Source organism: Mesoplodon mirus, assembly GCF_964341445.2.
Source record: "Mesoplodon mirus genome assembly, chromosome: 15".
In the NCBI taxonomy this organism is placed as follows: domain Eukaryota; kingdom Metazoa; phylum Chordata; class Mammalia; order Artiodactyla; family Ziphiidae; genus Mesoplodon; species Mesoplodon mirus.
Genome location: NC_138991.1, coordinates 16,253,445 through 16,278,766, shown reverse-complemented (window position 1 = coordinate 16,278,766; position 25,322 = coordinate 16,253,445). Strand labels below are relative to the sequence as shown.

The window sequence follows — 25,322 nt, the reverse complement described above, 5'->3', positions numbered from 1 at the left end:
CCTCACCACAGCTCCCCACATGTCAGCCTTGCCCATCTTCCCATATCCTGCCCACACCTCCTTACAAGGTCCTGGGCTCTTTTTCCAGCAAACAGAAGCCCCTTCTGTCTGGAAACCTGGGAAGAGGGGCCTCCACCTGCTTCCTGAACACCCTGTCCCGCTGCCAGGTGGCAAAATAAGAACAGGGTAACAGCTCACGCTGACGAAGCTGACCTTGAAGGAAGTAATCTGTTCTGCTCTCAGAGGAGGTGCCGCATGGCCAAGAGGCACTAATGAGGTCTCGTTGCTAAGAGAGGTCCCTGGCTAAGAGGTAGTCAGAAACGGGGACCTCAGTCCTACACCCACAAAAATGAATTCTGCCAACAACCCAACAGAACTTGGAAGCAGATCTTTCTCTAGCTGAGCCTCCAGATGGGGATGCAGCTAGCCAACACCATGATTTCAGCCGCGTGAGCCCTTGAGCAGAGGACCCAGTTAAAATGGGCCAGACCCCTGAGCCACAGAAACTGAGATGAGAAACAGGTGGTTGTTTTCAGCCCCTGTGTCTGGGGTAATTTGTTACACAGCAATAGAAAATGAATACAATCTGCAAACCAGGTTGCAGTAATGGTGGCAGTTAGGGTTTGGTTGCTAAAGAAAACTCACAGGACCCCAGATGACAATACCTATAATCTAAGGTTTATTGCAAGAAAAGAATTCAATATAGCAACTGCCCTACAGTAGAGAGAGTCATCACAGACAAAGACTGCCTCGTAACCAGGTCCCAAAGGCTGTTTGTGAGCTCCAACCATCCTCCCCTCTGCAGGGTCCTACTAGATGTGCTTTCTCTCTTGGATCAGGGAGCCTAAGATAGAGTCTTGTACCCTGTTGGTCACATGGGCACATTCTTGCTATGTAACCAGCCCCCATAGCAGAGCCTTCTAGGGGACTCACGGAGACCAGGTGCAAATCATCAGTCTCACTGTTATCAATAAACAATGCTGACAAGCTGTTATAAACTGCCCCCAAGCTCACCTTGAACCCATGGTTATAAAGCATCACAGTTAATCAGTCCATTTCATGCCTTGAGCAGGGGTCAGCCCTGTGCAGGTACATCTCTTGCTTCAGCAAAACAACAGGCTAATTCCAGGCCTCCTGGAATTATCCCTCACGGGTTCAAGTTTTTTCTTCTTCAGTCAGCTGGAACTCTTCTTGAGACCATCCTGTGCAGTGATGGACAGGCAGCAAAGCCACAGAAGCAAGAGCCGCAGGAGTCTACACTTCTGCTCATGTAACTTACTTACACCTTGAGGACCAACTGGAGCCTGACCTTGGACATGCCAGCTCCCCCTGATGATGGATTGCAACTGCGCATGCCCAAATGTCTGGCTTGGTGGCCTGAGAGCCAGGCATTTCATCTCTAACAGGACCCAACAGCAAATCCTGATATTTTTCTCTGAGGAAGAAGGCATGACTTTGCTCCAAAACTCAAGGGTCTGTGCTATGATTCTCCTGTTAGATTTGCTAGAAGCTCCCTATTGCATCTCTATGTGACATGGACTTTTCAATATCATTACATCTGATCATGAAACCCTTATTTTAAAAAGTGAGGCACCATAAGCCTTTATGAATCAAGAAATCAATGCCAGTTGCTAAGTAACTTGGTTTGGATTATTTTAGTAATTAATTCCAATTAAACTCCTCTGCAAAGGGGCTCCAGAAGCTCCAAGGGGGCCATAGGCAAAGGCCTCCATTACTGCCAGAGCAGACCTCTGCTTCCCCCAAGGGCCAGGTTGACTGGCCCATCTGCTTGGTCCCCATGTGTCATCCCCTGTAAGTTCCTCTCTCTCCCAGTCAAGGCTAGGTCTCCAATGGTTTTAATTGCCTCATGGAAGTCCCACATCCTCTCGAGTTGCCACTTTCAGCTCTAGTTCCTAGACCCCCCAGCCCTTTTCCAGGACCACTTCCTCTCAGTTCACATGTCCTGCTTCCAAGTCACCCCTCCTCCTACCCCCCATTGTCCAGCCCCGTTGTTCTGTCTCCCAGCCTTGTTACACACTCACAATCATGGAAAGGCAGTTAAGTGTAAGGTGGTGAGGAGCCCAGGTTTAGAGTCAGCCTACTCGGGGGCCAGTCCCACCTTTGGCCCTGTGTGTCCAGGGGCAAGTCGCTTCACCTCTCTGAGCCACCATTTGCTCATCTGTAAAATGAAAATAATGAATACCATGGCTTCCCTCACATGATCAATAAACTCATCCCCAGAGAGTGGTTACTATGGCGATGCTGGGTTCATGGAGAAAGTGGGAAACAAAGCTCAGGATGGTACCCTCTGCTGACCCCACGGCCCCAGGGCATGAATATCTCTAAAAGATCGCTAAAAAGTGGGCGGGTAAACGACCTGACACATGGAGGAGCCTGGCATGTGCTCTCCTGGCAGGAGGGTGCCACCTACAGTCAGCCTGTGAGCAAGGGGTCACTGTCCCCTCAGTCCTGGTCTGTCACTGACCTGCTGTATGGTCCTGGCATGTCACCGGCCTCTCTCCAGCCTGTTTTCCCCTAGGACAAGTGACGGGGCCAGATTAGCTGATCGCTTAGACCTTCCACCTCTGCCACGTTGGAAGTCGTTTCCTCGAGCTTCTTAAGGAAACCTTTCCTTCTGTGCCCGAGCTCTCTCAAGAAACAATTATCTCACCCACCCACCCATTTCCAATATACGAATCCCCTCGGCCATATCCCTGTGCGGTAGCCATCTGCTCTTAGCTGGCTTATCTCCAGTGACGGGAACCTCACTCCTTTACTGTGGGAAGCAGTGCAGTTCTGTGGAAAGAGCACAGCCTCTGCCCTTCCCTCCCTGCGCTACCCTGAACCAGTAACTCCATCTCTCCGAGCCTCAATTTCCTCATCTGTAAAATGGAGAGACATATCTACATTGTGGAGTCGTTGTGAAAATTGAATAAGGGTACATTTATCATGTGCTCAGCCCATGCTGGGCACTGTTCTCAGGCTTTCATTCATAGTTTTAATCTTAAGAGGCAGGTGGTAGCATAACCATCATCTTGGAAAAGGAAGTCAAGATTTGAGATGTCAAGGGATGGGGCCAGGATTCAGACCAGCAGCCTAACTTTAGAGTTAGTGCACCCAATCACACAGCTGTTCTGTCACTGGATAGAGTAAGTGAAGGGCATGGCACAGGGCCTGACCCACAGCTGCCTGACTCTGTTGAATGTGGGATTTCCCTCCCTGGGTGGACTGGAGAGAGAGGGAGGGAGGGAGAAATTCAGCCTCCATAAACAGTCAGAATTTTGGACAAAGAAAAAAATGAAGAGGTATTTTAATTTCAGCACACATGCAAGTTTTGTGTTTTACAGTTTTGGGATTGCTTTTATTTTGAGCTACTTATTTGAGGGGGCTCCATATAACTTTTTCAGGCTTGAGGTCTCCATAGGTTGTAGTCTGGGCCTGCATCTCTCCCAGTGCAGCCGGATCCTTTGTGTGTTCACCAGAAATTATGAAAATTCCCATCTTAAAAAAAAAAAGGAAATTTCCCATCTTGCCACAAATCCCCAATCTGAATCCCACAGCTCCCAGGTCCCCTCCCTTTTTCTGCCCTGGAAGAGTCCTGCCAAGACCCCAAGGCAGTGGTCAGTGATCATAGACCCTGGCAATGCCCACAAGGTGGTTTTAAGTGCCCCTATGGCACAAGACACCTTAACAGGATCCTGGACCTGGCAGAGGACAGGACAAACTTCTAGAGCTGCCAGGGGCCAAGGCTGAAAAAGGGACCAGCCAGGCTGTGAGCTGTGCTTCGCCACCAGGGGGCGCCCGACTCCGACCAACCTTACCTGACTCGGAAGTTCCAAAGGAGGGCTCGGGAATGAGCTTTCTTTCCAAACCATTCCAGGTGATTCTAATGCAGCCGTCCTCCTGCTCTCCACCCCACACCCCCACTTTACACACACACACACATCCAGTCTACAGAGTAGTCAACTGGGCTGGCTGCCCACTTGCCCTGCCACCCTACCCCACATCCCTTCTCTTGGTGGATTTTACTCAAACCTCTGCAGATTACCACTCCCTCCCACTCCCTCCAACCCTCCCCTAGTCCCTCCAAGCCCATCCTTCTTCCTGGGGATCCTTGGATTATTCCAGGGTTTTGACAATCTCTCTACCACCCATAATCTACCTCATTTGATTCTTACAACTGCACTGCCTGTGAAGAAGGCAATGGAGCAGGCACGATGGTCTCCTTGACAAAAGAGGAACCTGACACCCAGAAAGAGGGGATGACTGGCACGCAGCAAGTCAGTGGTGACACTGGGCAGACAGCCAGGACTCCTGATCGCCAAAGCGCCCGGGCACCTGCCTGCACTCAAGCCAATTGATGGGCGAGGGACCCTCCCCTCCAGCCATCTCATGGGGGCTCCTGGCTTTGAGAGAACCTTCATACTTATCCAAACAAGATAACTGCTTTCCTGCTCTTGACTTGCTGTGTGACCTTGGGCAAGTCTCTTCTCCTCTCTGAGCCTCTGTAGAGTGTGAAGATGGTCTCTGGGTCCCCCCTCTGACTGAGACATTCTGTGACTCCCTGACGGGGGCCTGAATCATCTCCACCCCCTTGGGGCTTCTGCGGTCTCGATCAAAATGCAAAAGGCTTGTGAGAGGACTGATGACAGCACTTTAGTGCAAAAGCAATAAGGATCCCAAAATGGAAAGTCTGCACTTCTCACCGCTCTCAACAGCTGGGCTTTACATAAGCTTCAACATTTAATGTTATCCTCGCTACAACCCCAGGAGGTAGTGTGATTATTTCCCCCATGTTATAGATGAAGAAACTGAGGCTCAGAGAAGTGAAATAAGTACGCTGAGCAGGACTAGAGCCCAGGGAGGCCAATCTCAAAAGGCAGATTCTTTGGGGACTTCCCTGGTGGTCCAGTGGTTAAGACTCGACGCTCCCAATGCAGGGGGCATGGGTTCGATCCCTGGTTTGGGAACCAAGATCCCTCATGCCACACAGTGTGGCCAAAGATTAAAAAAAAAAAAAAAAGGCAGGCTCTTTCTTCTACTATATGCTGCTTAGGGAACCTTCTGGAAGTCTGCTTTAGAAACCCAGGGTCTGCCCTAGAAGGTCTGTGGCCTTTGGGGCACCCCTCCAGAACTGAAGCCCTTCAGCCACCCCTCAGGAGGTATTATGGGAACTATAAGAGAGAGACGGGGCCTGGACCAGCATGACCCAGGGTCCCCGGCCTCTCTTCTTCTTCAGCCAGTCCCTTGTCCTGAGCCCACAAGCAGACACTGCAGCCCAGCCAGAGCCTGTGAGCAGATGCAAGTTTATTATGGCACAGACGGCAGCTTCCTGAACCGTCAACCCAAACACCAGCCCCCAAACAAGGCCCCGGGAGGGAGCTCTGGCAGCCAAAGGCTCATCCCTGGCCCCGAGCCAGACCAAAACCCCTCGACAGTGACCTCAGAGCCGAGGCCTGGAGGCTGTCAGCCCTGAGCAGTGCCCCCAGCCCACCCCCCTCATTCCCTAGCTGTCCAGAAAAGCCCACACAGAGGCAGAGCCCTTGAAGGATGGGAGAACCCATGGGCTCCTCTCCGCGGAAATGCAGTCCAAGGTTGCAACCTCGCCTCAAGACCCCAGCGGTGCTTGAACAGCAAGTGTGAAGCTGGAGGGAAGGCTCCCAAGTATTGAAGGAGGAAGGGAAAGCCGACCCCATCAGAAGCAAACTTCAGGTCAAAGAGCTGCCCTGGAGAGGCCAGACCACAACGCCCCAGCCCCCTTAGGGAGCCGAGAAACGAAGAAGCTCAGCTGCCCCCTCCAGCTCTGCTTAGATGCCACGGCCACATCCTTTCCCCCAGCTCAGCTTGGAGGGGCCTGGAAGAACTGCCCTCCATCCTCCCCGGGGCAAAGGCCACAGCCCTCAGCCTCCTCCCAGCTGCAGCAAACACCAAGGCCCAGAAGGATCAGCGTGGTACAAAACATCTGTTAATGGGCTACATGCAAATACTATCTTCTGCCAAGCAAGCCGAGGGGCTTATTATCACAGACTGTGCCCAGTGGGAGGCCCAGACTTGCTCCCCTCTCCCTGGGAGACGCTGGCTGACAAGCACCTGTCTTCACACCTGCCTGAGAGTCAGCCCCAGTGAAATCTGCCTGGGCTTCCATGCTCACGCTCCCCGCTCCCCCGAGCCTGCGGTGGCCCCTGGGAGCGGAAGCGGACAAATCAATTCACGGGGCATCCCCGGAGCTTTGCAACAGCCCCACGGCTCCTGCAGGGCGACCCCTTCTCCCCCTCAGCGTCCTGGAAGCCCCACATGCAATGCCAGCCCCAGGCTCAGGTGCGCTCAGAGACAGGGCCATCCTCACCACCCCTTAGCCCTTCTCCCCACCCCCACCCCCTGGCCACCTGGTCAGTGGCTTCCCAGCCAAAGGCCCCAATTCCTCATGTCTCTCCCTCTTCTACTGGTCCAGAGGAAAGCTAACTGGACCAGTGGGAGGAGACAGAAGCACTGTATCCTGGGATATTCAAATGGAACATGTCCATTTCCTCTACTGTCGTTCAGAACATCTGTAAGCAAGGGACAGTGTGGGCGGGGTCCGGACTGCGATGGGAAGGGCCGCTGGGCTGTCAGAGCGCCTCGTCGCTGGCCCACCGCAAGGATCTCGTCCGTCACTCCCTCCACTTGCCAGGGAGGCTTCAGCCCGGCAGCCAGAGGATAAAAGCAAGCAAGGGAGGGTAGAAAGAAGGGGACTGGGATTTAACATCCTGGTTTGGTGACTTCTCCCAAAACACAGAAAAGCCCCAGGAGGGGGTGACCTAGGGGTAAGGCGAGGGAGTGGATGAGGATGGGGGACGGAGCAGATCAGGGTGTGCAAGACCAGGGCTCTGCCTTCAGGGCTTTCCCTGCCGCTGGGCAGAGAGCTCCCGGAGGGTGCCCAGCCCTTTCTCTTCTTCTGGGCACCACCTGCGTCGGGCATGGGCGCCACGGGAAGCCTCCTTAAATGTTTGTGGTGTGGATGCGAGCGGGACCCCCAGCATCCAGGTCAAGAGTCCAGTCCTCCTCGGCTGCCCTGCCTGGCACTGCAAAAAGATGGGTCCACGCGTCCTCAGCAGGAACTCCTGGCTCTGCAAAGGGACAGCAAGAGGGTCAGGCGAGGGAAGGAGGGAGCGGGGAGAAAGGCAGGGAGGGCTGAGGCTGAACCAGGCTCCAGGCAGGGTTCAAGCCTCAGGCCTGATGCTCTCTGGGGCAAGATCTCCATCACCACCACCAGCCCCGCCTCCCCAAGCCCCCAGGGCAGCCTTGCCCCTTGGCTCTGACTCAGTGGGACCAGATACAAGTCCCGGAGGCCTCCCCTGGCCCTTGCAAGGGCCCCCGCTGGATGCTGCCTCTGCCTCTTTGCCGCCTCTGCCTGTTCCCTTTGCCTGGGACACTCTCCCCTTTGTTCCTCCTCTCCCACTGCCATCTGGCTCACCCCTCTCCATCCTTCAGGTCAGGAAGTTGGCAGTCCCCACCGCAATCATTCCCAGATCCCCTATGAAACATGGACCCTGCCTAGCTCAGCATCCACCCGCACGGCAGCACCTACCAGGCTACTATTGTCATTGGCTATTTACCCGGTGACAGGACAAGGATTCCTTCTCCTTTTCCTCTGGGACTGAGTTGGAACCTCCAGCCCACACTAAGCTAGGATCAAGGGAGGGGGTCTCTGGTGGAGCAGGGGAGGGCAAGAGGCAGAAACTCTGTTAGCATCACCAAGCACAGGAATTATAGTGTAAAGGCTGGTCCGGGCAGGAGGAAGATTTTATTTGCCTTGTAGATATTTCACCCTGAGACCAACGAGCGCCTTTTTGCTTCACCCCAGCCCAGCCCACTTCCTCTTCCCCGGACCTTACCCAGCCCCTGAGCTCCATCACAGGGAGAAAACCAATTGATGGAACCAACTGACTGACAGACAGCAGGGTCTCAGGAAGAGGACTGAGGGCGGGGGCGGGGGCTGGGCGAGTAGAGAGTGGGAGCAAGAGAGAGCTGGAGGACTGAGAGAAGAGAACCCGGCCACCCCAGGTGGCCTCAGTCTAGACCTGTGGGGGTCTGGGGGGATGGAGTCAAGAACGGTTTTGCTTGACGTTTGAGCTGCAAGACTTTTACATAATGAGCCGTAAGTTAAAGGTTTACTCTTGGGCTTCCCTGGTGGCGCAGTGGTTGAGAGTCCGCCTGCCGATGCAGGGGACACGGGTTCGTGCCCCGGTCCGGGAAGATCCCACATGCCGCGGAGCGGCTGGGCCCGTGAGCCATGGCCGCTGAGCCTGCTCGTCCGGAGCCTGTGCCCCGCAACGGGAGGGGCCACAACAGTGAGAGGCCCGCGTACCGCAAAAAAAAAAAAAAAAAAAAAAAAGGTTTACTCTCATGTTCCCCCCCTTTCTTAGGGCAGGAGTGAGTCCCTGCTGAACCCTTAGATCCCAGCAGAGCAGGTGCTCAGTAAACTGTGGTTAAATTAATGATGAGTTAGTGAATGAATGAATGAATGAAGCCCCCAGTGCTCATCTGACAGAGATCCGGTGCTCTGCGAATGTTGAGCTAATGAGGGGGTGTATGTGTGTGTGTGTCTGTGTGAGTGTGTGTGTGTGTGTGTGTGTGTGTGTGTATTGTGTACTGGGGAGGGATGATCTCTCAGATCCACACTCGAGGTCCCTGCCTCTGCTGGGGAATGGGCCTCAACTAACCACAGGACAGTCCGCTCGGCAGTCAGCTGGCCCTTACTCTCCTCCCCCAGGGGCTCCCATCCCCTCCTCCTAGCCGCACCTGGTGGATGAGGTCAGGTCAGGAGGTGGACGAAGAGGATGGCCAGGCCAATGTTAAGCAGAATCACCATGCAGATGAGGACGGTGTTGGGGACCTGGGAACAGTGGAGAGAGGCTACCTGAGTCCCCGGGAGAGCACACCCCCACCCTCTTGCTCGCTGCCGTGCCCAGCACCGGGACACACCATCAGCGCTGGAAGGATTCTTGGAAATAATTAACCAAACTGCTCAGGGTCCTGAGAGGGGCAAGAACGTATCCCAGAGCACACAGTGGGCAGAGCTGGGCCTGGAACCCAAGAACATGGCCTTCCCCACTGCTAATTCCTCTGGGGCCACATCTGTCAGCCCCTCAGAGCCCAGCTTCAGTCTCTGGCGCTGCAGTTCCTAGCTCCCAGCCTCCTATAGCAAGCCCAGAGGTCCAGGACCCAGGCCCCCCACTGGGCCCCTCGCTGCTACACCTCGCAGCTGAGGCTGGGAGCCTGATGGACAGGTGCACCCCACCCCAGCCGCTTAGGACTCCCAGCCACCTCCTTCTCCAAAGAACTGCCCAGACAGCGGGCACAAAGGCCAGCCCCCTGCCCCAAGGTGGGGGTGTGTGTTGTGTAACCGTGGATCAGGCTGCACTTAACTAAGGCCACGTCCCCCCTGCCCTGTCCTGCGCCATCCCCCTCGCCGCCCGGCCATCTGCCCCCGAATCCCACCCACAGCTCCCCCACGCCTGGGAAACCCGACTTCCCACCGACAGCCTCACCTCCTCCACCTCCACCTCCGCCGCCGTCGCCGCCTCCTTCCGAGCCTTCTTCTTGGCCCCGGCCTTGGTCAGCCGGGCCTCCGTCTTGCGGGCCTTGGCCTTGGGCTCGGCCTTGGGGACGATGGGCTTGGGTTCCAGCTTGGCGGGGCTCTCGGGGGCGGAGCCTCGGAGCGGGGCCGCCGTGCCGGGGGCGGCCGGGGACGGGGGCGCCGAGTCGGCCGCGGGGACCTCGGGCTCGTCCTCGAAGGGCGGCGGCGCGGGCGGCGCGGTGCGCACGGCGTAGCTGTGGTAGCCCTGGTAGTGCGCCACCTCGGGCTCCTGCGACGGCGCGGGCGGCGCCTGCAGCGCCTCGATGGCCATGCGCTCGCTGGCGGGACGCGCGGGGCTGCGGCGGCCAGCGGCCTCGGACGGCGTGACCGGCCGGCTGCCCTCGCCGCCGGGCTCCCCGTTCCAGGCGCCCGAGCTCAGCAGGCCGTCCTTGGACGCCGCGGCCGGCCGGGGCCGCTTGGGCTGCGGGGGTGTCCCGGTCGGCGACGGGGGGCCACCCTCGGGCGCAGGGGTCTCGTGCTCGTGCAGCTCCGGGCTCTCGCGGGGCCGCTCCGAGAGGCCTGCGGCGCCAGGGCCCCGATGGGGGGAATCCAGCAGGCTCTCCGAGTTCTCCAGGATCTCCTGGAGCAGCCGGCGCTTCTGATACTCCGGACCTGCCGGGGACCACACGGGGAAGCTGCATTTGAACCCCGGTCCCAGCACTGGACGATCCAGGGCAAGCCGCTCTGAGTCTCATTTATGTACTCAGCCAGCCTTAACCTACGGCCACCAAGTGCCAAGCACTGTTTTAAGCAATTCCCCAATACTAACACATTTAATCATTTTAATAACCCTATGAGGTGTATGCTATTATTTAGCCTCCATTGTACAGATGAAGAAAAGGAGGCTCAAGAGAGGTAAAAATCACTTGCCCAGAGTCACCCAGCTGACCAAGGGCAGAGCCAGGACTGGCACTCAGGCTAGTCTGGCTCCAGAGTTTATGCTCTTTATGGTCACACTGGTCTCTTTCCATTCTCTTATCTGAAAAACGGGCCCAATCATACCTATTTCATAAATACTAACGGAAGGATCAATCGGGTGGGGAAAAAAATGCCTGTAATATGCTGAGCTCAGTGCCTGGCACGTGGTGACAGCTGTTGCTATGACCACCCAAGGGCGGAGGCAGCCAGCCAGGGTCGCTCTTCCTTGGACCAGCAGGGGGCGCACTGTGATGGGAAGCGACTTAACCTCCCAGGCCCAGATCTGCGCTCCGCGGTCTTCCATCTAGTCTCCCTTTGGTCTTCCGGCCGCAGCCAGAATGTTTAAAAAATACAAATCCAATCGTGCCACTCACCTTAAAACCCTCAGTGCAGGCAGCACCAGTCCCCCACCCTGATGGGCTCCCACCGCTCTATTCAAATGCAAAGTCTGTATCAGAGCCAGGGGGTCCTCCTTACTCTGCAGCCCCATTTCCCAGAGAGAAGAGACGGGCTGGAGTGGGGGGAGCCTCTGATACCGCGCCACAATCTCAGCATGAGTCCCCTTGTGTCATGCTTGCACCCATCCCATGCTTGCACCACGCTCCACAGATTCTGGAACTCAAAGGCATGCGTGGACCCACTTGAGCATCTCAGCTTTCCAACAAGCAAAGAAAAAGTGTCCACCCCCCCTCAGAACCTCCCTCTACCCCGTCCTGCCCCTCCCCTCCCTGGTTGGCCCTACCTGGCTGGTAGAAGTCTGGAGCCAGTTCCCTGGCCAAAGTGCGGGCAATGTTGGACTCTTGGTTGGCAGCCAGGGCAGCCTGTTCTGCTGCCTCAGCTTTGGCCTTGGCGTGACTTGTCCTAAGGAGGCAACATGGTGGAGACTCAGGATCCCTCCAGAGAACTAGCCCTCTGCCCTTCCTCCCCAACCCACAAAGAGACACCCTGGACAGAATTTTCATTCACTCCAGCTGTCAATGAGTATTTATTGAGCCCTGTGGTCCAGACTGCTGTGCCTTCCCCAGACCACTTCCTCTTCATTCTGGGCACACAGATGGACTACATTTCCCAGCCTCCCCTGCAGTTAGGTGTGGTCAGGTGACTGGCCAAAGCATTGTGGGAAGTCAGGATTATGCCATTTCCAGACCTGGCCCACAGAAACCCCCCCTGTAATCCTCTTTGTCCTCTCTTTTCCCCCTGTTGCTGGTAAAATGCAGAGGCCAAGGCCCAGAACAGGGAATTTAACCTCATTTGTGTCACAGATCTTCCTGGCATCTGGTGACACCGCTGGACCCCTTCTTGGAATGTTTTAAAATGCCCAAATTACACAGGATTACAAAGGGATGCAATTATATTGACACACTGTTACCAAGATATTTAAAAGGACAAATTTGTAATATAATAATGTATATTCTTCTTTATTAACACTTTAAACAAAATATCTAGCAGGTCTATTAACTACCATAATTTAAAAGTATAGATTAACATAAAGGATATTTCAAGGATATGTGCAACAACAGTAATGTGACATGAAAATATATGTGATTTCTATTAGTGACAAAGTCAGAGATACTGCTAATACTACTGTTGATTTGTTGCTAACTTCCATAATTGAAGAAAATACTAAATTTCGGTTAGAGGTTAGTAAAAATAAAGATGTGGTTTTCCCTGCCCAGATCCCTTCGCTGGGCAAATGCACCCAGCCCTAGCTTCTGACTGCTAATGGCTCACTGCTCTCCCAGAGAATTGCAACCAGCAGAAGCCACCTTGTTCCCGAGGTCAACAACCCCTCCCCAACCCAGGGAGCCCATAACCAATGACTAATGACACCAGCCAGCCCCTTCTTGCCCCAAGAGGAACCAACTCTGAGGTACAAGTCAGGCTCCAGAGCCCCTATGGGATCAGGCTGAAGCTGGACTCCAGGTAAGACCACATCCCTGCTTGGCTACTTCACTGTCCGATTCTGTGTCTCTCACTCCCCCTCTCTCCTGAGAGCACTTGCTCCATAAATCGTCTACGCAAGGATCCTCATCTCAGACTCAGCTTCTAGGGAATCTAACCTAAAGCAGCATCCAGGTTCACGGACTCCCTGATTTCTCTCCACAGTGCCGCCAGTGGACCCCAGTTTCAGAAACACAGTGGAAGGAATTTGGGTCCACAAATGATTATTGCATAAAGCAAAGTCCCCCCCAGCCCTGTAAAGTCCCATATTAAATGTGGAACATATAAGCATTAAATTTAAACATTAAATTCAGCAAGCCTTAAATGTCTACTGCGTTAAGCACCTGAAATTTGGGGGATGTTTATTTCAGTTTATTTAATCTAGCCTAACTAGGAGAAGCACCTGTTAAAATATTAACAGCCCCACCTACCAGTGGGCATTTTTTTAAAATATAAATTTATTTATTTATTTTTGGCTGTGTTGGGTCTTCGTTTCTGTGCAAGGGCTTTCTCTAGTTGTGGCAAGTGGGGGCCACTCTTCATTATGGTGCGCGGGCCTCTCACTGTTGTGGCCTCTCTTGTTAAGGAGCACAGGCTCCAGACGCGCAGGCTCAGTAGTTGTGGCTCACGGGCCCAGTTGCTCTGCGGCATGTGGGATCTTCCCAGACCAGGGCTCGAACCCATGTCCCCTGCACTGGCAGGCGGATTCTCAACCACTGCGCCACCAGGGAAGCCCCTGGGCATTGTTTTAAAGGAATTATGAAGATTATCTCATGTAATCATCATGACGCCTTAGGAAGCTGGTGCTGTTATTATTTTCCCTGTTTTATGGAAAAGGAAACTGAGGCACAGGCAAGGGAGGTAACTTGCCCAAGGTCACAAAGCCTTTAAGTGCAGGAACTGAGATTTTGAACCCAGGCAAGATGATTCCAGAGCCTTTGCTGCTCTGAAACATGTGCCACACTTGGCCAGGAGCTGGGATTCCTGTGGACAAGACAAGCCCCTCTCAAGTGAGGGAGATGGGCTGGAAGCAAACAACCAAAATTACTTAATACAATGTAATTAAGTAAAAAGTGAAATTGTGAGAAGTGCCATAAAGGAAGAGTACAGAATGCAATGAAAATGTACAACAGGAAGATTGATATAGATCGGTGGTGGAGGTGGGGATTAGGCAAGGTTTCCTGGAGGATGTGACATTTGAGACCTGAAACTGACACATCAGTTGGCCCATCAGAGGTGAGGTGGGGACAGTGAGCCAGGTAGAGGGAAGAGCACGTGCAAAGGCCCTGAGAGGGAGTAAGAGCTTCGTGCCTTTGGGGAAGTGAAAGGTCAAGTCGGTGTCCCCATGGGCAGATGAGTCAGTTCTTCGGGAAGCTGATTTGCATGTGTCTCTAGCATGGAATTGGGCCCACAATAAGGGAGATAAATTTTACTAAGCTCCCTCCAAGTGCCAAGCCCTTTGCCTACGTTATCCCTTTCAATCCTCAAAACTGCCTGGGAGGTAGTTTTTACTGTCTCTATTTCACAGGTGGGGAAACTGAGTCTCAGACAAGTACCTTGCTCAAGGATGCAAAGTAACAGTTGACACTTACAAAGCATTTACTACATATCAAGGGCTTTATAGAAATTAACCCATTTAATTTCCCCAATCACTATGTGGTAGATGTTATCACCATCATCCCTCTTTACAGAGGAGAAATCTGGGGCATAAGAAGGCTTCAAGGATCCCACCAAACTTACCCAGCCAGCAAGTGACAGCAAGTTTTCAAACCAAGGCTTTCGGGGATCTAGAGTCTGTGCCCTTAACCACAGGCTGTATCTCCACCCCATAATGAGTAGTGGAGTTCAAACCCAGAATTGTCTGATTTCTAAACTCTTGCCCCCTCCACTACCACATTAATGTTTACTGAAGAAAAGAATATTTTACTGAATGAAAGGATACATAAATGAATGCATGCATTCACACGTGCACACGTGTGTATGCGTAAGCGGGCAGCGTAGGAAATAGTTAAGAGCGTGGTTTTGGAGTCAGCAGTCCTGGATTCCAACTTTGGCTCTGCCAAGGCTGGGGCTAGGGTGCACATGAGGCATTCACCTCAGGCTCAAAATTTAGGGATGCCAAAAAAACTCAGTAATCCAGATAAATAATACTTGAATGCCATATTTTTAAAAGTCCAAACTAATGCAAAAATAATCCTTGATGAGCAAGCTATGAACAAAATTTAAATAAAGGCCAAATCAGACCCCGCATTTGTATGACTCTCCTCACTCGCCCCCACCCAGTCCCGACCCCACTGGGACTCCAGAACCTTGCGTGAGTGGCTTTGCCTCTCTATGCCTCAGTTTCTACATCTGTAGGATAATAATTCTGCCCTTTTGGAGTTGCTGTGAAAACTACTGAGAGGCAACACATGAAAGTGTTTAGCCCGGGATGGGGCTGAGTGATGATGATGATGGTGATGATGGTGGTGATGGTGGTGGTGGAGAAGGAGAAGGAGGAAGACGACATTTGTGACATCAAAATCCAGTGTGGAGCCAACAGGGAACCTACAGTATAGCACAGGGAACTATACTCAGTATTTTGTAATAACCTATAAGGGAAAAGAATCTGGAAAAGAATATATATATATATATAATATGTATATACATACCTAGATATATGAATATATATACACATACATATATATATATACGTATAACTGAATCGCTGTGCTGTACACCTGAAACTTACATGATATTGTAAATCAACTATACTTTAAAAAATTAAAAAATTAAAACCGAGTGTGATACATGCATATCCCCAGACTCATATTTGCCTGTACGTGGGTATGTGTGATTCAAAGATCTAAATTTTCAGAGACACTTCCCTGGAAACCTGAAACCCCAGGTTGAGGGAGGAGGGAGGGGGCCGGGCAAACCCTCAAACTGAGAAAATGTCCTTTTTTGGTAATGTACTCTGGATGAGGCTTGTTTCCCGGTGCCCTGCGAAGCTGTGTTGCAGGACTCCTCAGGCCAGAATGGCAGCCTTCACACTGAGCCCTGGAAGATTCTGGGGGATCAACGGTGGACCCTCCAGGGCAGCCAGAACAGGGGTCAGAGGGGAGTGGCCACACAGCCCAAGGCAATAAGGGCTGCTGGGTTTAAAGGAAGCACGCTCCTCTGCCCACATCCATCAATCTGACCGACTGAATACCTTATTAGCCCCCCTCCCACAAAATGCCTCTGATTTCAGGAATAGCTCCCCAGCTCCCCAGCCTTCAAGCCAGGAATCCCAGCGTCCCCCACACCCCCCTTCCTCATCTTTCAACGTCACAGACAACCACCACCAACTCCCGTCTCTCCTGCTCCCCCTACAGCTCTGGAATCTGCCCATTCTCCTTCCTTCCCTCACTCCTCCTGCAAGGTCCCCCACTCCCATCTGTAGCCTCCCTGCCTCCAGGCTCGCTTCCTACAAGCAGCTTGCTTAACCCATACATCTCCTGGCCTCACCTCTTGCTGAAAATCTTTGCAAGGCTTCCTACTGTGCTGAAAATAAAGTCCAAACTACTTAGGGTGGCCTTCAAGGCTCTCCAAATTCTCGGCCCGAGGCAGCCTTGATGGGGTATATCTGGCAGCTTACCAGGGCAGGCTGAACTGCTGTGGTCCAAAGGCTATCTTCTGGTCCAGTGGCACTCACAGTGTGGTCCATGCACCAACCCCCCAGCCCCTCATCATCCGGGCACTTGTTGAAAATGCAGCTTTGGGGGCTCCACCCCAGATCTCTTGAATCAGAATTTCTTAGGAGGAGCCAAGGAATCTGTATTTTATAAACCTCCAGCTGCTTCCACTGCTCATTAAAATTTGAGAAGCATGCACTAGTCAGAGAAGCATGCACTAGTCAGACAGAGAGAAAATCCAGCTTTCTCTTGGGCAGTTCCCAACCTGCTCAACCCCCCAGGAGCCTTGAGTGGCTCTCTTCAAGCACCAGGATCCCTCCCTGAGTCCAGGTCCTGCTAGGGAAGCGCAGGAACCATTTCTTTTCCTAGGACCACTTTGATGTTTCTTGGGGAGGGTCTCCTAGGATGGCTGTGCCCCTAATGGGGAGAAGGGAAGGAGCAGTAACTGGGGCAGGGGGAGGGGCAGGGATCAGGCACCCTTCTTGATTTCAACAGATTTTCTTTCGTCAGCAGGGTTAAAAATAGGGCTGGTGGTGGTTCAGGGATCGGGCAGGGCAATAACCCAGTGGAAGCTCTTCTGAGAGTATCCAGCCCCACCCCTGACTCCTTTGCCCACCCCAGACCCCTAACCGCCCCATTAGATCTGGCCTTGTTGCCCAGGTGTCTCCATCAGGCCACCGATGGCTTCATTGGGCCAAAGGGAGACACCCACAGGATGTACCCCTGACTCCTTTGCTCTGGCTGTTCTGCCCTCTGGAATGTTCTTTCTCAGTCCTTCCACCTCCCAGCCTTAAAGGGCCAGCTCAAGACCCACTTCAACATCCAGATTCATTCTGGGCACTGTGACTACAACAGCAAACCAAGTATCCAAAAATCCCTTGTAGAGCTCACATTCTATTGCAGGGGTCAGCAAATTACGGCAACAGGCCAAATTTAGCCTGCTGCCTGTTTCTGTACCACATGTGAGCTAATAATGCTCTTTATATTTTTAAAGGTGTGGAAAAAAACCCAAAAGAGTAATTTTATGACGTGAAAATTATATGGAATTTAGATTTGTGTCCAGATAAAGTTTTATTGGGACACAGCCACACCCATTTGTTTACTGTTATCTAGGGTTAAGTAGTTGCCACCGAAGTCCATGACCTGCAAGGCCAAAAATATTTACCATCTGGTGCTTTACAGGAAAAGTTTGCCCACCTCTGTTCTAATGCATCCACTCAACAACGGTCTCTTCTACTACTCTTATTGTTTTTTTTGTTTTTTTTTTTTTTTTTTTTGCGGTACGCGGGCCTCTCACCGCTGTGGCCTCTCCCGTTGCGGAGCACAGGCTCCGGACATGCAGGCTCAGCGGCCATGGCTCACGGGCCCAGCCGCTCCGCAGCATGTGGGATCTTCCCGGACCAGGGCAAGAACCCATGTCCCCTGCCTCGGCAGGTTGACTCTCAACCACTGCACCACCAGGGAAGCCCCTCTACTACTCTTATTAATAATACTAATCTGTTATTGGTTGAGCACTTTGTGCCCAGCTCTGTGCTATGGCCACAATTACACATGTGACTTCAGTGAGGTGAAGTCACTTCCTCAAGGTCACACGGCTGGAAAGTGCACCTGCCCAAGCTCTTCCCCATGACACTGAGCTGCGGCCTTCCTGGCACTAACGAACTGGGCCAGGTCTTCCACGTGCTGGGACCAGGGATGCGGAAAAATCAGACCCAGCAGACGCCTGAGGAGCTCACAGCTTAATGCAGCCCTGCCAGGTCAACTACGCAACATCTCTGAAAATCAGTGGATGGACAGGGGTACAGAGCAAAGCCTTAAACTGCATGGGGGTGTGGCTAAGAGGGGGCAGCTTTGGCTAGGTTGTCTGGGGTCAGGTCTTGGCTCTGTTCCTTATACCCTTGGGCAAGTCTGAGCCCCCGAGCCCCAGTCTCCTCATCTGTAAAATGGGGATAATAACAGCACCTGCCTCAGAGAAACAGTATAAGGAGTAAATGAATAAACAGTCATATGGCCCTTAGAACAGTAGCCAGGACACAGGAAGTGCTATCTAGGTGCCTGTTAATAAAATATATAAGAAGCACAGTTGTTTTTAGACGCCTGAAACGAAAAACCTGAATGTACTTAATTTGTTCACTTAAAATTTTTTCAGAAAGCCATCAGAACAAGGATCCCATGGTAGGTTTGGAGGACAGAGGCAGATAATCAGAGCCCCCAACTCAGGCCGCTGCCAGCCTCTCTGAAGCTGCAGAGGTGGTTGATAAGGGCAGTGCAGCCAAGTCTTCCTGAGGGGATGCTTCAGATGCCACCACCCTGTCTTCTCCCAAAATAGCCCTCGCCCCTAGCTCTGGCTGGCTGTAGCCGTTTCCCCTCAGAACAATCATGGTCAGAGTAAACTCAAGGAGGAAACACAGCTGGGGTGTCCAGCCACCTGCCCAGATAGCTCCCTGGGAGAAAGTTCCCCTGCCCTCCAACAAGGATGCAGACAAGGGTCCAGTCTTGCCTGGACTGCATTCATTTGGTAAACGTGTGCTAAGCCCTGCTGGGAAGCTCTTCACCAGAGGGATTAAGGGTACAAGTTCACGTCCATCATATTCTGGGTACCTGACCTTTGCTCTCTGGCCTCAGTTTCCTCAACTGTGAAATGGGGTTAATAATATTTAACTCACAAAATTACTGGGAGCATGAAATAAGATTGCACAAAAGTGCTTAGCATAAACTGAGCACTTAACAAATATTAGCTATGATTATTGTTACAGTTTTTGTTATTATTATAATGATGTTTACCAGCAATTGTTTTCCAAAATGCTAAGGACTGCCAAAAAATTGGGATTTAAATATACATTTGTAGAAGGATATGTCATGTAAACATTGTTTCAAGGTTCACCCACGTTGTAGCATAAATAATACTTCATTCCTTTCTATTGCCAAATAATGGTCCACTGTGTGGATAAACCATATTTAGTTTATCTGTTCATCAGTTAATGGACATTTGGGTTGTTTCCACCTTTTGGTTACTAAGAATAATGCTTCTATGGATATTCATGTAGTAGAAGTTTTTGGGTGGATGTAAGTTTGCATTTCTCTTGGGTAGGAGTGGTAGGAGTGGAATTGCTGGGTCATGTGATAACTCTTTTTTAACCTTTTGAGGAACTGCCAGACTGGTTCTGAATTGAGTGCAACATTTTACCTTCTTCCAATAACATATGAGGATTCCAATTTCTCCACCTCCTTGTCAACACTTACTATTATCCATTTTAAAATTTTAGTCACACTAGTGGTTTGTGAGGTGCATTTCATCGTGGTTTTGATTTGCATTTCCCTGATGGCTAATGAGGTTGAGCGTGTTTTTATGTGCTTAATGACCATTTATGAATCTTCTTAGGAGAAATGTTTATTTAGATTCTTTGCCTGTTTTCAAATTTTTTGTCTTATTACTGAGTTGTAAAAGTTCTTTATATAGTCTAGATACAAGTCCCTTATCAACTATATGATTTGAAAATATTTTTCCCATTCTGTTGTCTTTTCACTTTCTTGATGGTGTCCTTTGAAGCATAGAAGTCTTTAAGTTTAATGATGTCCAATTTATCTATTTTTCTTTTGTTTCCTGTGCTTTTGGTGTCATATCTAAAAAAGCTTTGCCTAGCTCAATGTCTGAAGATTTACTACTATATTTTATCCCCAGGGTTTTATAGTTTATTTCTTACATTTAGATCTAGAAACATTATTTCTAATAAGAAAAAATGGGAAATAAACTAAGGGTTCGTACCTCCCTAGGAGATAAGCACCACAACCATTTTACAGATGAAGAAACTGAGGCACAGAGAGGTTAAGTCACTTGCCCATTATTATTATAATGAACATTAAGCCAGACATGGCCTCTGCTCTGGAAGGATGTAGAGTCTGGTCAGAGATAAGACAAGGTGAAAAGTTTTGAGAACAAACAGAAGGCTACAGGGCAGGAGAAAGCCCATGTGGTGGGTTACATGTTCATAATTTGTATTTTGTTATTTTTATATTATATATTATAAATATATTAAATATGTAGTAAAAATAATATGGTTTCATCATCAAAAAAATTGGAAAATAAGCAGATTTTTTTGAAAAAAGAAAAATTGCTGTTAATGTTTTGGGTTTTTTTTTTTTTTTTTTTTTTTTGCGGTACGCGGGCCTCTCACCGCCGCGGAGCACAGGCTCCAGACGCACAGGCCCAGCGGCCATGGCTCATGGGCCCAGCTGCTCCGCAGCATGTGGGATCCTCCCAGACCGGGGCACGAACCCGCGTCCCCTGCATCGGCAGGCGGACTCCAAACCACTGAGCCACCAGGGAAGCCCAATATTTTGGTATTTTGAGGTGGTTAAGAACACGGTTTTTTGACTGTGGGTGGCTTACTTTATTCTCTGTACTTTAAGTTTTTTCCATCTGTAAAATGGGGATATGAATAGCCCCTGCCTCATACAGTTGTTGGGATTATAGAGTGAATATACATAAAGCATTTAGAACAGGACGTGGCACATAGAAAGCTCTATGCAAGTGTTTGAAAATTTTAGAAAGTGAATTTGTTTTAGCTGAAGTGGAGGGGCATGGGTTTTGAGTCTAGGGGGCTATGCCCCCCTTCAGGCCCTAGGTAGGACCTCCTGACCTTGGAAGCCCAGCCTGAAATCCCCAGGCCATGGCGGTGACCTGTTCCAGATCATGTTTTACAGAAACCTTTCTCCCCTTCTTGAAAAAGAGCCGCCAGCCCAGCTGGTAAGGGGGCTCACACTCACCATGTGTGGGTGGGTAAGTGACACCCCTTCCCCCCCTCAGCCTCTAAGGGGGAGGCAAAGTAATGAGTTGCTGTTCACTAAGTGCTAACTATGTGCCAGACACTTGATCTTTGTGGTCGGCTGAATAATGGCCCCAGAGATATCCAGGTCCTAATCCCTGGAACCAATGAATGTTACCTTATATGGCAAAAGGGGCTTTGCAGATGTGATTAAATTGAGGATCTTGAGATGCAGGAATTATCCTGGATTATACAAGCAGGTTCTAAACGTAACCACAAATGTCCTTATAAGAGGGAGGCAGGGGCAGATGGGACCACAGGAGAGAAGAAGATGATGTGATGTTGGAGCAGAGACTGGAGTGATGCACTTTGAAGATGCAGGATAGGGCCCCGAACCAAGGAATGGGGGCAGCCACCAAGAAGTTGAAAAGTCAAGGAACTGGATTCTCCTGTCAGCCTCCAGAAGGAACCAGCCCTGTCAACAACCTGACTTTAGCCCACTGAGACTGATTTCAGACTTCTGACCTCCAGAACTGTAAGAGAATAAATCTGTGTTGTAAGCCCCCAAGTTTGTGGTAATTTGTTACAGCAGCAACAGGAAACTACAACAACCTCTGTGATCTCATGTCATCCTCAAGACAACCCACTGTACAGGAGAAGAAAGGAAGGCTCAGGAAATTATTTGCCCACAGCTGATAGCTAATGAGATCCAGAGCCGGCTGGAACATGATTCCAGATCTGTCTGGCATCAGAGGCTTTGCTGACCCACGCATCTGCTTCACACTTCAGTTAAGCCAGAAGAGCCCAGCAGCTGGGACTGGCCACAACCACGCCTCTTCCCCCAGGGGCGTGGACATCTCTAGCGTTCATCCTGCCTATCATAGAGCCCAGGGCTAGTGGTTACCAGCAGTGATACCCTCAACTTCCCCAAAGAAAGGTTAGTCCATCAGAACCTGGGAATTGCCTGGCTGACTACATGTGACTAAAGTCTGGCTGTATTTCGGCAGCCAGTGAAGTGACAGGGCGGGGACCTCAGGCCTTGCTCCCCGTGCCCACACAGGACTGGGCCCTGCAGTCCAATCTGGAACCCAGGTCTCAGCAGTGAGGCCTTTTCTGGATGAGTTGGCTGCACAGGGAAACCTCCTTTTTAAAAAGTCTACACCAGGGACTTCCCTGGTGGGCCAGTGGTTAAAAATCCTCCTTCCAATGCAGGGGACGCGGTTCGACCCCTGGTGGGGGAACTAAGATCCCACATGCTGCGGGACAACTAAGCCCATGCAACGCAACTACTGAGCCTGTGCACACTAGAGAGAAGCCCGTGCGCCACAACTAGAGAGAAGCCCGCGCGCTGCAGCAAAAGACCCTGCATGCAGCAACGAAGATCCCATGTGCCACAACTAAGACCCGACGCAGCCAAATAAATAAATAAATATTTAAAAGTCTACACCAGATTTTAAAATCACATTTTATGAATTATGAAAAGAGTAACAGTAAAGCAACAGCACTGGGAACCCACTATGCTAAAACAATAGCTATGTTAGCTTTTGAGCCTTCTTTTCTAGACTTTCCACATGTACATCTATTTTTTAACAGAGCTGTGAACACAATAAAGATTCAATTTTGAGGGCCAGTTTTTAAGAGCATGGAATCTGAAGTCATGCTACCCAGGTCTAAAAACCCTGACTCAGACATTTGCGGTGTGACCTGGGCAAATCACTTAACCTCTCTGTGCACCCATTTCTTCTTCTGAAAAGTGAGTGTGGCAGGAAGATTTTTCAGATGCCTCCTGGTATTCATACCCTTATGGGATCCCCTCCCCTTGAGTATGGGCTGAACTCAGTGACAGGCTTCTAACAAAAAGACTATGGCAGCAGTGATAGGATATCACTTCCATGACTAGTTTACAAAAGATGGTGACTTTGCTCTTGCTAGCAGACTCTTGCTGGCTTTGACGAAGCAAGCTCCCATGTTGGGGAGGCTCACGTGGCAAGGAACTGAAGGCAGCCTCCCGCCGACATCAGCAAGGCGCTCAGGGCCTCGGTCCAATGGCCCACGAGAAACTGGATCCTGCCAACAGCCATGTGCGTGAGTGTGGAGTGGATCCTTCCCCAGGGGAGCCTTCAGATGGGACCAAAGCCCCGGCTGACACCTTGACTGCAGGCTCATGGGAGACCCTGAGCCAGAAGACACAGCTCAGCCACATCCTGACACCTGACCCACAGAAACTGCGAGATAAGAAAAATGTGTTGTTTCGTGCTGCTATGTTTGGGGATAATTTTTTAGGCAGTGATAGACAGCTATTACAAATTTGGATAATAATAATGCCTACCTCATAGGGTTGTAATAAAAATTAAAGGAATTAATATACAGAAAGGGCTTAGAACAGTGCCTTTTGCACTGAGTGTACACTAGGGAAGTGCAGCTTTCACTATTATACATTTTTCACTCACATTTTTCATGTTTCCATATATCCATGTTTATCACTTCAGACTGCTCAACCTTTTTTTCTTTAGAAATTTAACATCTACATATTTTTGTGCTAGTGCTCCCCCGTCTGGTAATCTGGCCAACTGACATACTCAAATCGTGCAGAATGACACACGGACAAGGGTATTTACTGCAATCCTGTTTGTAATAGCAAAAGATTGGAAATGAAGCCAAAGCAAGAAGTGGGGAAGTAGTTGATTAAATTATGGCATAGTCATTTGAAGAGCAATTCTTGTTGAGTGCCTACTATGTGCCAGCACTGTGCTCAGATATTGGTATGTATTATTTCATTTAATCCTCACAGTAGTCTCTAAGGTAGACATCACTACCAATTCCCATTTTACAGGTGAGAAAACTAAGGATGAGAAGGTTAGATAAGCCATCCAGCTCACACAGTCAATAAACGGGGAAAGCCAGGAATTCCAGTGTGGTGAACACCAAAATAAGATTAATATTAAATCATTTTAATATTAATGTTGGAGTTTTCATTAATATTGGTGTCAGACAACCAGGTTTCAAACCCCAGCTCCTCCATGTCCAAGTTGTGTGACCTTTGCCAAGTCATGAAACCTCTCCAAGTCTCAGTTTCACCATCTGTAACTCGGGTTAATAACAGCACTTAGCTGCCCCTAGAATTATTGTGAGGATCAAGTGAACTGAGGCATGTGAAGGGTATACTCATTTGATGGTGACAAGTATTTACTAAGCACCTACTGTGTGCCGGGTCCTGGGCTAGATCTAGGGGTACAGCAGTGAACAGAAGAAGCTCATCTCCTAGAACTTACAGACTAGCCTAGCATGCCTCCCTGTGCATAGTGGGTACCCCATCCGTGGTAGCTGCTATTTTTGTTACTGTCACTTAGAGAGTGATTCTTCGCCCCAAGGGTTGGACTTCCCACCTGGGTCTCCTGGGATCCCCGCAGAGAGCCCCCTGACCTGGCTCTGCCCCCCACCTCAGCCCACCCCACCCGCCCGGTGAGCCAGCCGCCCGTGGCATCCCACAGGACCCAACAGCAGACATCTCCTGTCTAAATAAGGACAAGGCGTACAGGAGAGCTTTCTGTGAGCTGGAGGAATGTCGACAGCTGAGCCCTCCCGGCCCAGCACCCTCCCCAGCCTCCGGCCCCTCCCCAGGTGGGACTCCGCTGTGGCATTCCAGTTTTTCCCAGAGCAGCCCCCAAGGTCCCTGACACCCCCCTTCACCCCCCAGGCTGCTCTGAAAACTGATAAGGAGCCTTAGGAAGGAATTCCAGGCAGCTCCATCTGCTCCTGGGGGCTGGCAGCCCTGCTGCCACACGGGGAGGAAGAAACCGCGGGGAGGGGCCAAGCCCGGCCCCAGCCCTGGAAAATCACATCCCTTGCTTCGAAAAGCATTTCCAGAGATTTTATTTGGCCTCAGGCACTGTGTCAGGTGTGAGGGCCCCAGAGGAGATTCCGACCACGTTGCTGTCTTCCTCTATCCCCAAACCATGTCACAGCAGTCACGACTGAGATGAGTCCATGGCTCCTGGTGGGGTGGGAACGGGGAGACACATCTAGCCCAGGGCACGGGCTCAGGGGAGACCTCTTAGAGAAGTTCTTGATGAGGTAGTGGCTGCACGGGGGAGCTCTGGCACCAGATGACGGGGGTTCCCATCCTAGCCCTGCTTCTTCCTAGCTATGTGACCTTGAGCAAGTTACTTTACAGTTCTGTGCCTCCGTTTCCCCATCTGTGAAATGGGAGAATAACAGCACCAACCTCACAGAGTTGGGAGAACTAAATGCGTGGGTATTTGCAAAGTGCTTAGAGCAGTAAGGGCGGGGGATGGGGGGTCATGTCCTCAGGATTTGTTTAGGGTGACCGGAGAGCTTATCATTCAAACCAGGGCACCTGAGGGTGAAAGGGGGTCTGTTTATCATTATACCCAGCATGATCCGGGACGATCTCAGGCACAC

At 51.0% G+C, this 25,322-nt stretch overlaps 1 protein-coding gene across 1 annotated transcript in view; it reads right to left on the bottom strand.

The window, feature by feature from the left end:
* Window positions 1–6,410: 6,410 nt before the first annotated feature.
* JPH2 (junctophilin 2) overlaps window positions 6,411–25,322 on the bottom strand; it is a gene marked incomplete at its 5' end in the record, with an annotated part of 63,570 nt that continues 44,658 nt past the window's right edge. The window contains 4 exons of the mRNA XM_082645313.1: window positions 6,411–7,106; window positions 8,782–8,875; window positions 9,531–10,231; window positions 11,280–11,398. Of these exons, the coding sequence (XP_082501439.1) occupies window positions 8,795–8,875; window positions 9,531–10,231; window positions 11,280–11,398 (901 nt within the window). The 3' untranslated portion in view covers window positions 6,411–7,106; window positions 8,782–8,794. The remainder of the gene's footprint in view (window positions 7,107–8,781; window positions 8,876–9,530; window positions 10,232–11,279; window positions 11,399–25,322) is intronic.